Source organism: Alosa sapidissima, chromosome 2 (assembly GCF_018492685.1).
Source record: "Alosa sapidissima isolate fAloSap1 chromosome 2, fAloSap1.pri, whole genome shotgun sequence".
Classification (NCBI taxonomy): Eukaryota; Metazoa; Chordata; class Actinopteri; order Clupeiformes; family Clupeidae; genus Alosa; species Alosa sapidissima.
Window position 1 is genome coordinate 38343354 of NC_055958.1, and position 15131 is coordinate 38358484.

The 15131-nt window shown below is 42.6% G+C and overlaps 1 protein-coding gene across 3 annotated transcripts; it reads right to left on the minus strand.

Moving 5' to 3' along the window:
• Positions 1–7267: 7267 nt before the first annotated feature.
• On the minus strand, positions 7268–14424 carry LOC121690320 (E3 ubiquitin-protein ligase TRIM35-like). Of its 3 annotated transcripts, XR_006025039.1 has the most exons (7): positions 13568–14424; positions 12719–12805; positions 12096–12326; positions 11567–11589; positions 11393–11477; positions 9167–9829; positions 8373–8503 (listed from the first exon to the last, which is right to left on the minus strand). XR_006025039.1 is itself a non-coding variant. In XM_042070808.1 (6 exons), the coding sequence occupies exons 1-6, from the start codon at positions 13940–13942 to the stop codon at positions 7902–7904; spliced, it is 1437 nt and encodes a 478-aa protein (XP_041926742.1). In that variant the 5' UTR covers positions 13943–14423; the 3' UTR covers positions 7268–7901. The 3 variants fall into 3 exon arrangements, 2 of the variants coding, with proteins under 2 accessions (XP_041926742.1, XP_041926750.1); XM_042070808.1 differs by lacking the exon at positions 9167–9829 and having other exon boundaries at positions 7268–8503; positions 11359–11477; positions 13568–14423; XM_042070816.1 differs by lacking the exon at positions 8373–8503 and having other exon boundaries at positions 8997–9829.
• Between the last annotated feature and the right edge of the window lie 707 nt (positions 14425–15131).

Sequence of the window (15131 nt, forward strand, 5' to 3'; positions counted from 1 at the left end):
CCAGATTGTATGGTAGAGCCAATCAGGACACAGGGAGGGAGTTTCATAGATGTGACGTACAGTAGCGTAGAAGCCAGGGGGTCAAGAGCATGCAGATTAGCTTCGGCATGTTAGCATACGCCATTTTCAAATATGGCGCTGCATGGAGCATTAGGAACCAGCTCCATGCACGAAAATCCATGTTGGGCACGAGCTCTCATGCGCGTACCTGTTGGTGGGTGGGTACCTATCCGGCGGCTACAGCCAAACGTTATTCAGTGCGTTTTTCCTTTGAGGAGCCTATGAGAAGACGTGCATATTATGGTTGTTTATCCATCATATGACAAATAAAGAAAATTCTATTGATCTTGTTTTGTTGTTGTTTGTCCCGAACAAACATAGCCTAAACATGATTAAAGACAATAAATTACACAACAGCGGCATAAAGACTTTGTCTCGTTGCACCATGGGTCTCCAACACGTTGCTCTCAACCTATAGCCGCCCCCTTTGGAGCTTGCCAGAAGCTAGGCTATAGCTGAAGCACTAGGCTACTACATTTAAACACAATTATTGCCGCGAGGCATTCCAGCCTACGAATTTAATAAAAAGTAAACCATGCATAATTTAAAAAAAAAAACTCAATTTAGGCTACTTCACTATGCAATAAGGTTTCCATTAGAGCACAGCGCACGTTCAATGAATGAAGGAAAGGCCTTGTCTCGCAATAAACAGCTGGAAATTCCAACACTTTTTCAACTACACGAAACTTTACAGTGATCATCAAATACCCTCTAGATTTAAATGCCCGTCAGTCTCAACATTTAACTATATAATAAAAGTCAAAAAGTAAATTAAATCCCATACCAAAACCGAAAATCGTCTGCGTTTGATAGCCTGGTATGCCGCTCCAAACGCATGTCTCACAATAACGTACAATGTAAGAAATAAAGGTCTGCCTCGAATAAGCCTACCTCAAATAAATAGTGCCTGTGCTTTGCAGCCTAAGTAAATAGCAGACCCTGTTTTTTGCTGAGTCCGCAGACAACATTCTCTTTAACCGTTACTTTACCATCTGCGGTGTACAACTCAAAGTAAAACCACATGAGTTGGGGACGTAATTGTCCGCTCAGGGTGATCGTTCTGTGCGTTATCTTCAATACTATCTTCAATAATATTGAATATTTTCAATATTATTTTCAAAACAGGGTGGCTATTGAGGGCTCTGGCTCCAGTCATTATTGTGGCTACTGGCTATTATTGGCTTGATTTGGTCATGGGCCAACGAATACGTTTACAGCACCCACTATGAGATGGCAAACAATACAATAAAAAACAAACTAATCATAGACTGTAAAAATGCGCTACACCTGGCACTAAAAACCGAATAGTTTATTTATAGTTCGACTACAGATATTTCACGTCATGTTCGAATGCATATTTGCAGCAGGACAGCAGGCAGACCGCTGTGTTATCCAATGAAATTAAGTTGCGCTTCAGGGCGACTCCACTCGGACTCCATGCGCGTTCCCGAGCCACTTTTTCTTCTTCTTGTTATGAGGCAAGAACTTTATGTGCATTATCGCCACCCTCTTACTGGAGGACGACTCTTTTTTTACAGAATATCCAATAAAAATCGACGTTGGTCCATGCGTCATTTCCAGCTTTGCAACTTGGCGCATGGTCAGAGCCGACTGGCGCTGGATCCGAACCCCAGTGTTCAAGATGGCGTTGACTATGAATTGGCCGGATTTACTAGCCTAGCCTCCACCATTCATTTGTATGGAGGGCGGGACTTAGTCACTCTCTCCAGTTATATATAATACCTCCATGATAGAAGCGACTGTGAGACTGTTCTCAGCGTCACGGGTTGGCTTTGATGTGAGTGGTTGAAGTAGCACGTCAATAGATGACGGACAAGTGGCTTATCCAATCTTATGCAAGGATATTACAATAAGGCCCAGCCTTCTGAAGCAACACTCCAATGGATTGATCCCAGATGGATGAGTGGAGCTCGGCGGGGGTGGGGTTGGGAAATGACCGAGGTTGGACGTGAAGCCAGGTCACCGTGGGCACTTAAATCCAAATGGTACGGGCGCTGTAGCCAGTTGTGCCACAGCATCCCATGAGAGTTGTACTCTTGATTGGTTGAAAACACTTAACACTTGCTCCTGATTTGTTGAACACAGCACTACTATAAAATCAAGTTGCTGGACCAGAGACATACCACAGACATGTAGTGCTGTAGGTCTCTCTTAGCAACAAAATTTTGAACAGAACCAAGCAGTAAGCCGAATGAGAAAAGAGTCCAGTCTTTGAGCAACAATACACACCTTCCTCAAAATAGATCCCTATCATCCATGCCTCTGAGACTACCATCAAATTAATAACCTAATTGAGTGTCTTTGGGGTTGAAAAACACTAAAAAAAAGTAGATACTACACACAGGTGTAATGAATTATTGGTAATTAGGCAACAATGGTTAATGTTTATCACAATCAGCTAATGTGAGAACAGCTGTGTTCAACGACATTCACAGCTTTTCAGTGATGGCCTTTGCTGAAGCATCAGCTCTGGTCTGAATTATAAGTATAAATACTCTTTGATCCCGTGAGGGAAATTTGGTCTCTGCATTTATCCCAATCCGTGAATTCGTGAAATACACTCAGCACACAGAGAACACACAGTGAGGTGAAGCACGCACTAATCACGGCGCAGTGAGCTGCCTACATCAACAGCGGCACATTTGGGGAGCAGTGAGGGGTTAGGTGCCTTGCTCAAGGGCACTTCAGCCGTGCCTACTGGTCGGGGTCCGAACCGGCAACCCTCCGGTTACAAGTCCGAAGCGCTAACCACCAGAACTGCTTATCAATCATGTTTTTTTTGTCATAATGCCATTGTGTGTGTGTGTGTGTGTGTGTGTGTGTGTGTGTGTGTGTGTGTGTGTGTGTGTGTGTGTGTGTGTGTGTGTGTGTGTGTGTGTGTGTGTGTTAGAAGACTGATGCAGAGGATTACAATAGTAAACTACAATTACATTGCTTTTCTAATAATATTGCAGTTGTCACTTTTTTCTCTCAACCTATTTTGATGATTAATGTGCTAGAAGAGGGGGATTAGTGTGTGTGTGTGTGTGTGTGTGTGTGTCCCATCTCCTTGTCATGGCAAATTACTAAGCGCTTTCAGATATAACCTCCGGAGTACATGCGAAGGTTTGTCAAACGGAGGTCCTACCCTTCGGATGATTCAGATATGATGCTAACCTGCGGACCTTATACTGACCTTATACGGACCTATGTGTGAACGCACATTACAGAATCTCTGTGTGGTTGTCGAGTGAGGGGTGGGGGCTTGTAGAGTTCACAAGATGCGAGATATGATGCAGAATATATGCGGCCGCTGCCTGTCACAGCTGCTGTTGTATGTTGAGTGTATGCATTATGTAGGCTAAAGAACAAAAATCTATTGTGCATAGGCTAATATTTGAAGTAGTCGCGTAAGTGCGCACTTGATCTACAGTATTTGTATGTGTGCTTTGAATAAACACATTTATCTGTTTTCAACAGTTATGTAGCAGAATTACTTGGCTATGGAACCCCAAATCTGGTTTGCGTTGGAGAGAGAGAGCATGCACAAACTTTATGGTAGCCTACCAGCCAATTCACTAGGCTAACTCAAGACTTCAAGGCCATCATATACAACGTTTTTAAGCAACAAACAAAATACTAACATAACAGTGAAGTGGTTTGCTTTTGCATGGTTTATTTTTTCCAAAAGCATCCTCTCCTCGTGTCTATTGTATTTACATTTTGTATTTATCTGTGTGCAGTTGCGACCTAAGTTGGAAACTTTTCATTCTGGTTTTGTTGCTAAGCACACTCTAAACACATAGGTTTGGTTTTGAATTTCTATGAAAAGATAATCTGCTATATCATCCCTCTATCGGCAGACCATAACATTACAACTAGGATTTAATTTCAGATGTGGGTAAAAATCTGTGAAACCAAGATTTCAATGATACGTGAAAATTGACCTGCAAGCTGCGCTGAGTGCATTGGCAGGCCGCCAGCTGTTCATGTCTGCACTAGATGAAGGTAGTTAAGAGGCATTCCACTGTTAGGAGGCATTCAGTGCACGAGTCAGCAGCCTGTGAATGTACTGTGAGTGGTGAGGTGGTTTTATACAGTATGTGGTCTTAAGATGTATCCTCTTCCATGAGCATCAATATCAGTAGGCTATCACATGGTTCACTATCTTATCTTTATCGGTCTAAAGGGTGCAGTAGATTATTAGCTACCCTACAGTCCATTCTTTTGTAGTGAAGTGAAAAGAGGAAAAACTCCTTTTAAAATTTTACCTAATAGAGAATAGGCCTACAAAGTGAACTGCTTTGTTATATCCTTCCTGAGCCATTCATATTGCTAATGCATATAAATTGTGTCTACCATTAGGATTTACTTTATGAATTGCAGGTGCATGACATTGGATAGAGTCAAAGTCCTTAATAAAATCTCTGATACAGTAGCCTACAGTATGCATGGGTGATAGTAGTGGAGGTGATTAAGGAATGCCGGGTGTTGCCCCGATGTGTGTGGAGGCGGTGGGGGGAAATGATCACCGTTATAGCCTACCCACTACAGTAAACTAGATTACATCAACTTGCAACTACTTGACACTTTTTGAGTTGTGCTCTGAGTTGGACAATGAGTTGGACAATGAGTTGTGCTCTGAGTTGGACAATGAGTTGTGCTCTGAGTTGTGCTCTGAGTTGGACAATGAGTTGTGCTCTGAGTTGGACAATGAGTTCTGCTCTGAGTTGTGCTCTGAGTTGGACAATGAGTTGTGCTCTGAGTTGTGAGTTGTGCTCTGAGTTGAGTTGTGCTCTGAGTTGAGTTGTGCTCTGAATGATTGATTGCATCCTTTTCATTTTTCTTTTCTCTCACTTCCTGATCAATAAGAGATTGGGAGCAGATATGAGACTTACCTAATGGCTCTCTTTCAGATCTGATCTCCACTGAACAAAAACGAGGAAATGTCTTCCTCTTGTTAACTCCTGTGTCTTCAGAAAAATGAATGGCCGACCTTAATGTTTACTCCGTTATCCAGTTAGATTGACTCCTCTGCAAATAATAATAGGGCTACATATGAGCTTCTTAATCTAATGTTAGGCAGGGCAGCCTTTTGAGCAAAGTAGTTCCTGGGTATTGTTCGGGCGTGTTCCCATTGGGGGCAGCTGTGGCCTACTGGTTAGCACTTCGGACTTGTAACCGGAGGGTTGCCGGTTCGAACCCCGACCAGTAGGCACGGCTGAAGTGCCCTTGAGCAAGGCACCTAACCCCTCACTGCTCCCCGAATGTGCCGCTGTTGATGCAGGCAGCTCACTGCGCCGTGATTAGTGGGTGCTTCACCTCACTGTGTGTTCTCTGTGTGCTGAGTGTATTTCACGAATTCATGGATTGGGATAAATGCAGAGACCAAATTTCCCTCACGGGATCAAAAGAGTATATATACTTATACTTACTTATAGATATACATTGATATTGGGCAACATTGTTTTTTTCTCTCTTTCTTTCTCTTTTTCTGGAGAAAAAAATAGAGATATGCACTGAGGGGTCAAAAGTTTGGGGTCACTTATTAATTCCCATTCCACTCCATTATACTGTAGACAGAATACCAGCTGAGTTGCAGTGGTTTCTTATCAGGGCAGCCGTTTTCAATATGTTCTTACATAATTGCAAAAGAGATCTCCTATGATTTCTCAGTTAGCCTTTTAAAATGATATCAGATTAGCAAACAGAATGTGTTTAGCTACTAGTAATTACTAGTAAAATACTATACATTATTAACTAAATACACTCTATATGAATTTAAAAATATATGAAATAGAAACATATCACATAAGCCATCATTTTCAGTGTGTGTTTGTGAGTGTGGATGTGGAGAGAGTCAAGCAGAATCTAGGATGGCCACTGGTGTGAATGATCCCACTGCACTATATTCAATATTACTGATGACAGATGGCCACTGGTGTGAATGATCCCACTGCACTATATTCAATATTACTGATGACAGATGGCCACTGGTGTGAATGATCCCACTGCACTATATTCAATATTACTGATGACAGATGGCCACTGGTGTGAATGATCCCACTGCACTATATTCAATATTACTGATGACAGATGGCCACTGGTGTGAATGATCCCACTGCACTATATTCAATATTACTGATGACAGATGGCCACTGGTGTGAATGATCCCACTGCACTATATTCAATATTACTGATGACAGATGGCCACTGGTGTGAATGATCCCACTGCACTATATTCAATATTACTGATGACAGATGGCCACTGGTGTGAATGATCCCACTGCAGTATATTCAATATTACTGATGACAGATGGCCACTGGTGTGAATGATCCCACTGCAGTATATTCAATATCACTGATGACAGATGGCCACTGGTGTGAATGATCCCACTACAGTATATTCAATATTACTGATGAAGTCAAGGTGGTGGGGACCCACAAATCAAATACATTTTTAAAAAAGTATCGAACCCCCTCCCCAACTGTGTAACCCCCCCTACATGAATAACCTAAGTGGGGAATTCCATTGAAAAATGAATTTTAAGCCCTGCCCTTATTGTGTGTTACATGTGCGGTTGAGACTACCCCTGTGTTGCCCTGTTGTTGTTGTCTGAGTATTCCTTGATGTCTGCTCCAATAAATGGCCATCCTGGTCAAAGGTAATCACTGTCTGCGGGTGTGATCGCTACATTGTATTGAGCTTTACCATGTTAAAAGACATTAGTGGAGACCTTCAGGTAAGATTACTGGTCTTTGGCACAGAAACATTGTCATGTATTTCCCTCTAGCTGCCATGAGTCAACATTCAGGTCGGACTAGTTTCATGTCTCTTCATGCCCTCCACTTTATTTACCCTTGTTTCTTACCTTGTAACATCCACATTGTTCTGCCGAACTTATGCTAACCGTTTCGCTAGCTTGTAAACAAATTCATGTGCTTTATTGTTACCTTTTTCCACAGTTTGAAATAGCATAATGCACAATTTCTCCAGCAGAGGGGAGAATATAGCTAATCCTGCCAAGTTGCCCTTTAAATTTCATATCTCATATACTGTATCTGCTCCTCCATTTACAGTATGTGTTCCTGATTCAGAATATGATTTAGAATATATTTCTCAAGGTTATGACCTTTCATCTTGCAATATTTGCAGACTTCATATGAAGCTGTGAGACATTACTGTAAATAACAACAGGACAAGTAATTCAGTATTTACAATGTATAATGTAATTTTAACAGCATGGACCAGTTATTACAACAATAGACTGATGGCAAGATGTGACATCAGCTCTAACTGTGCTGTCCTAATGGCAGGGCCAGGTTAAGGTCATCTTGGGCCGGGTGCAGAGGCCTCCCCGAAAACAACAAGTAGCCTAGCCTACAACTTCTGTAGTGTGCGTGTGTATTCTCCTCTTACAAAAGTGTGCGTGTGCATATATATTTCTGCATTAAGTTGATTTTGATGACGTGTTTACAAACTTTACTTTACAGAAAATTGTAAATAGCCTACTGTCATGCCGTTAATGGGATCCTGTGCAGAGTTGTGAAGTTATGGTAAGTTTGGTGGGAATACACACACACACAGGGGAAATTCTCTCTCGTTGTTGAATGGCCTGATGGTACGCACAGTGTGTACGGCCGTACACTTGCAGGCGCGCTTTACTGAGAACGCCGGGCTGCCGCCCTCTCTCCGCTTTCATATTTCCTAATCGTCTCATGCAAAGCCATTGTCGTCTGTGATAGCATGCATCGATACGGGCAACGACACGTGACGATAAGACAACGCGGGCTTCACTACTGGTGGGGAAATGCATCAAAAATATCAAAATATGATCATATTATTTTTGTCCTTTTTTAAACGTCCCACGCCTGGGGCCCCGGGGCAGCAGCCCATTTGCCCAATGCCCAAACGTGGCCCTGCTGCCTACTGACACTGAAGCCTTCACTGCTAAGACTCTCAGAGGTGAGAGTACACAGCCAATAGCAAAGTATGGAAACACTCTCTCAGTGAAAGTGTGTTTGAAAGTGTGTAGGTGTGTGTTATTATCAGGGTCAGAGAATGACAGCTCTCCTCTGTCCCAGTCCAGCTGCACTCTGATCTTCTGGAGTTTCTGCTTCACTGGGAGGAGAGTGGTGGGCTGAGGTGGAGACTCTGCTCCATATTTACCATCATCTAAACAAACATACCAGCGTCCAGTCATGGAATTAAAATCTCCCTCTGTCATCACACCCACAAACCACCAGGTGTTCTCCCCAACCTCCACATCCCAGCTGTGAGTTCCTGAGTTAAAGCCCTCAGAGCCCAGGACGTTGGCGTAATCATCAAATCTCTCCAAGTTATCAGGAAGCTGCTGCTCGTCATCAGCCCCACTTACACTGGTCAGATCCTCAGACAGGAGCAGTGTGTCAGCCGCAGTGTTGGGATCCAGAGTCACAGGTGCTGCAGAGAGAAAGAACACACATGAGCTGAACACTAGCCCAGTTTACAGTACATGGACAGTTATTTTGTCATGCCGATAAAACTATTACTATTGAAAAATGCATGCCGTCTGTTTATATATGATCTCTTCTGATCAGACGCTCTCAAGCGCTTTAGATTCTTTGATCAGAATAGCCGTTGTTGCCTGCTTATCTTTGAGAAGATACAGCAGGCAATCCAAATGACCGTATACATGGCTGTTCAAACGCAATAGGAATTGAATATACCACCTCTTTCAATCCTATTGTAGCGATCTCACCCTCAGACAAGATTCACCTTTGTCCAGGACGGCCATTTATTGGAACAGGAAGACTCGAACACAATCAGACTACATAGGGCAACACAGGGGTAGTCTCAGCCGCACATGCAACACACAACAAGGGTTTACCACACACATCTACACGAGGATAAACACATGAGGTACAACTAAAGAGACTAACACGCTAACAAATACACAACATGGTACACGCAACTACAACTATTATAATCGACATTACACCTTATAGCATTCACTCGCACTGCATTCTGGGAGACACTCATTCAACGTTAGACATGTACATCCACCGACGCTACATAAGCCCCTCCCGAGCCATTGTCGTCCCCGGCAATGACAGCTCAGCTCACCGCTCGCGGCTGCGTCGGTGTCAGTCCCAGTGCTTAGTCCAAGTGACCGGAAAGCCTCCGGCTGCACGATAACCCCTCCCGACTGGAAGGGCTCTCGGCTGCCTCTGTCACGTCAGTTCTCCCCCGAACAAGCACCAGAACCGGCCAGACGTGGGTCGTGGTGTCGCTTGGGCCCTCGGTTTCCCGCCGTGCAGCTGCGCTACCTCAAACAGCAGCAAATAGTCCCACTGCAAGCCGAACCCCCGGATACGCTGGAACCCCTGGACGTTCGGTAGCCCCTTCTGGCTACTGTGACAGCTCGTGGCCGTTGCCACCTGTCCACAGTGTGCCGATCTCCAGGCGGTCAGCAGTCCACGTCGAGGTCCCTCCTCGCGCTGCCCTCTTGTAGAACTTTAGTCGGCTGTCTCTGGAGCACAGCGATGCTCCACTGTGGCGGGAAATGGAGACCCCGACCCTCCCAGCAGGATCGGGACACACAGGAACTTCACACACAAAATGTGAAAAACATTGCGCAGACTTGTGTCGAACGTGCGCACTTAAAACTTCACATACATAGGGCAACACAGGGGTAGTCTCAGCCGCACATGTAACACACAACAAGGGTTTACCACACACATCTACACGAGGATAAACACATGAGGTACAACTAAAGAGACTAACACGCTAACAAATACACAACATGCTAAACGTAACTACAACTATTATAATCGACATTACACCTTATAGCATTCACTCGCACTGCATTCTGGGAGACACTCATTCAACGCTAAACATGTACATCCACCGACGCTACACTATTAAAATTCTGATCAGATCAGGCATTGTTATTCAAAATATGATCATTTTTATTCTGACTGAGCCGTCATTCCATTTCTAATCGTAATAAAAGGGGCCATGTAAACATGGCTACTGAGTGATTATTAATAGAAGTGCTGTGTAAACATGGCTAGTGATGTGTGATAATGATGGTCATTATTAATAGAAGTGCTGTGTAAACATGGCTAGTGATGTGTGATAATGATGGTCATTATTAATAGAAGTGCTGTGTAAACATGGCTACTGAGTGATGTGTGATAATGATGGTCATTATTAATAGAAGTGCTGTGTAAACATGGACACTGAGTGATGTGTGATAATAATGGTCATTATTAATATAAGTGCTGTGTAAACATGGCTACTGAGTGATGTGTGATAATGATGGTCATTATTAATAGAAGGGCTGTGTAAACATGGCTAGTGATGTGTGATAATGATGGTCATTATTAATAGAAGTGCTGTGTAAACATGGCTACTGAGTGATGTGTGATGATGATGGTCATTATTACTGTAATAGCAGTGCTGTGTAGCACACACTACAATGGTGCTACCAAGTATACTGGCAGAAGAAGTACTGACACAAAGGGATCACAGTTATGTTACCAAGTATACTGGCAGGAGAAGTACTGACAAAAAGGGATCACAGTTGTGCTACCAAGTATACTGGCAGGAGAAGTACTGACAAAAAGGGATCACAGTTGTGCTACCAAGTACAGTATACCGACAGGAGAGGTACTGACAAAAAGGGATCACAGTTATGTTACCAAGTATACTGGCAGGAGAAGTACTGACAAAAAAGGATCACAGTTCTGTATTTGGCAGGGGAATAATGTAATGATCTGGTATGATCATCAATGAACATTTTGTACCCATTTCTCTTTCTAGCTCTATGCACAGTAATTACCCTTAATGGCATCCACTCTTTTTTACATTACATTTAGCAGACACTTCTTGACCAAAGTGACTTACATATGTCAGCTATATTACAAGGGATCACATTGTCCCCGGAGCAACTTGGGGTTAAGTGCCTTGCTCAAGGGCACAACGGTGGAAGCCGGGAATTGAACCAACAACTTTCAGGCTACTGCACGCTAGCCCAGCTCCTTAACCACTACACTACCACCGCCCCATACTTTTTCTTGGATACCCTTACATCCTATTTATCGGCATTTCGATTTTGCCTCCTATTTGTGTGTGTGAGTGAGTGTGTGTGTGTGTGTGTGTGTGTTTGTCTGTGCGAGTGTGTGTTATGTGCATGAGTAAAATTCATATTTGTGTGTATGTGATTGTGCGAGTATGTGAGAATGTTCTGAATCATGTGATGATGTTTTGAGGTTATGGCAGACAGTGAGAGAAAGAGAGAACAATATATTCACTGTATTGAATAATCTCCTGCATCTTCTCCCAGACTCTGAACTTCAGGTTGCCCAGGTGCTTTGCCACATTGATCAGAGCTCCTGAAACCTTCTCTGGATCCTGCAGTGTGCGGCGGGCTCTGGAATAACATTCAGGAGTCAGTGCTGCTGTGGGTTTGGGTTCAGAACCACAGAGAAGAGAGAGATAGACAGGAGGCAGATCACTCACCTTTCCACTGTGCTCTTATAATTCTGTGAAATTAGAACAGGATGAAGTTATTGTTATGCTAATTGTCTCACAAATCATAAACATACTCAATCATACTCAACTTTTACTGGGAACAGATAAACATTGCACGTCACTTTTTGGGAAATTAGCTTATTTGCTGGCTACCCCAGAGCTAGATAAGATGGCATACCCTTCTCTGTGCATGCAATAACCCTGTCTGACCCCATCAGCCTAGCTTAGCATAACTCACTGGGAGTTGAATAGACCAGTTAGCCCATAGCTAGCCTGTAGCTATAGGGGAGTTATAGGCTAAGTGGTCTTACCCGCTTCCAGTGAGTTATGCAGGCTAACAGGTGACTTCAAAACAGTATAAAAGGCTATAACAGCAAGAAAGTTTTTGTCATTCAAAGTAGCAATCAAATTGATATAGACAGACAGACAGACAGACAGACACACACACACATAAACACACACACACATACACACGCACACACACACACACACACACCACTGATACAGTAGTTCTGACCTGTAGGTAGGTGATGTCATCAGCTCTCATCTCCTCTTCTATGGCTCTGATTGTGTCTGAAAGAGATGAGATCTCTCTGCTCATCTTCTCAATCTTCTCCTTCATCATCTGACTCTTCTGCTCCTCTTCCTCCCTCAGTGCAGCTATCCTGGCTGCCTCTTCATCTCGTAGAAACTGGTGAAGCTTCTCAAACTCCTCATGGACCTGCTTCTCGGTGTTCTGGGACTGAGTCTGGATGAAATTAAATTGTGTCACGCTTTAAATAGCTTTGTTGACGGATGGAAAATGGATAAAATACTGAAAAATATGCAGGACAGTAAAAGAAATAATGATCTTACAATCCCATGAAATATTCCAAAAACTACAATAGATGTTGGTTAATGTTGAAATAATGTTAACTAGAATAATGCATATCCATGATTAATTTATTATCACAAACAAACCATTAACTTTGGCATTAGTTTGATAAATGATTCATTTGTTGTGGATTGAAAATGCAAAGTACTTTAAATGTAAATCCTATACAATGAAGGCTACTTGTAAAATGAGCTTAGCAATGACACTGTATTTTACACAATTGCCTTATTTTAATGATGCTCAGCAACGCAGTAACTGGCACTCACCTTAATATACTCAGCTGAATCATGACAGGTGTCTTTAGCCTTCTCAAAAGCCTTCAGCTTCTCCTGTAGTTTGATCATGAGTTCCTCCTGAAATTAATTGACACTTTATTGTTACGCTAATCAGGCGCGCCTGCAGGTGTACGTCCGTACGCACTGTGCGTACCACCAGGCTACTCAACAACGAGAGAAAATGTTCCTTGTGTGTGTGTGTAATGTGTATCACACCAAACTGGCCCACCATACCTTCCCAACTATGCACAGTATCCCATTAGCTGCATGCCATCAGGATATTTCCATTCACATTTTCTATTATGTAAAGTTAGTGAACAGGTTATCAAAATTAACGCACACACAATTTCTTTGAGCAGGAGACAGAATGCAGGCACGCAACTAGGCTACTTGTTTTCCTTTACTCTGCTATCTATATATGGTTATCAGCACACAATGTTGAGCTAATTCACTAACTCAATAGGCTACTCATCATGGATATCACAAGTTTAAACAACAAAAACAGAAAGGATGGAGACAGCAAAGCCAGAGGAGTTATTTCAGATGGGAAAGAACAATGTAGGCAATTGGTGTGCTTGTCAGAACGTTAGACTGCATTACAGCTGTTTAAAGTCAGACGTAATGGTACGCTAGAACAAAACTAAAGATAGAGTCAACATGACTGGAATATTCACAATTCGCTATTCCATGTGTGTGTGTGTGTGTATGTGTGTGTGGGTCGGTGTGGGAGAGAAAGAGAGAGAGAGTATTTGCAAGTTTGCACTGACTTTGTTTCATAAACAAACATCAAAGAGTATTAAATGAGTCTAAAGGTGTATGCTGAGTGTGCTGAGCACCTACCTTTACATGAATTGCTGCTTCAGCAACTGGACGGAAGCTGTGATCTTTGTGTAATAGTGAGTCTCGACACATCAGGCACACAAGCTGCTGATCATCGTGGCAGAAGAGCTCCAGCTTTCTTCTGTGCAGACTGCACGGCACCTGTTGCCACTCCTGTAGGAAAGTCTCACACAGGTTCATCAACGCCAGATTTAAGGGAAGCCAGTCCTCTGGTGATCTGTGCCCGCAGACTGGACACTCCCTGGATCCTTTGCCCTCCCAGAACTGCTGCAGACATACTTTACAGACGCTGTGACTACATGACATAAGAACGGGATCCTTGAAGATTTCTCCACACCGTGGACAGGAAAGATCCTTTTGTAGTTTCGCCGCCATTCTCTTTTTCACACACACAAAATATAAATGTTCACAAAATGAGGATTTCTTCTTGTTTGAAAACCACCTCAAAACACAAGTATCAGCCTACTACACTTGTGCTTTTGAAGTTGGCTGGAAAACTTTCACTTTCAGGAGTGTACAAAATCAAGTCCAGTCTAAAACATCTATAAGGATGTCATCCTCTCCGATATGTTATTAAAAAGAAAACACAACTACCGTCTGACATTTCTTTTCCAAAATGTGTCAAGTAGCAGAGAACCTGTAATGTTGATCAGAGCAGCCGTCAGTTTCATTTCCTCACTCAGGAAGGGAGCCGGTCATGGGGAGGGATCTAGTGGAGCTGCAAGCTGATTGGTCAGTCTCACTAAAATCCTGCAGAAAACATTCCTTTTCTTGTTTTGAAGTCCAGAGATCAATGTACCCGAATGAGAATGCTCTTTACAGCCATACACAAGCTTGGCTTTCATCTACTTTTCACATAAATGTTGTTAAGAACACATTCTGTATGTGTCTTTTGGGTTCTGTATAAAAAAATATCAGCCACACGCCGCCATACAGACACACAGTTCAACTTACCATACACACACTGAACAATTTACATTTAAAGTGTTTATCTCATAGACAGTAGTCAGGTGAAAGCCTGAATAAATTAAATGAGTAATTTATCTCAAGAATGATTAATAAAACCAAACTATTTTCCTGATTAGTCTTAACACTATAGTTTGTATGCATAGTATCTAGTGGAGGACAGGACAGCAACCTGCCACTCAACTTCACTTCCTGATCTGTTGTCAGGCAGAGGGTGGGGCTAAAGAAGGATTCTGCCTGGTTAGCTGTAATTGGCAAAATAGTTCCCCTTATCACCGTGGCCACAGACACCGTTGTACTTGTTGTCAAAGTTCCAGATGTGGGTGTTAACCGTACATGACAGAGATAAATAGACAGCCCCAGAGCACTAGATTATACACAAACTCTCTCATGAAAATATATGTGTTAGTGTCCTTTATCCCTGAAGGATTATATGAACTATATTAAAATAATATGAACAGAAAAAAAAGCAACATATATGCCTTAAGTTGGCCAAACAGATGTTTTAATGTGTTGGCTTATGTTATTTATTCTCTATTTATTTTTATGTAGGCCTACTCTCTCCCATACAGGCTTTAGGTGTTTAGATAGAATAAAT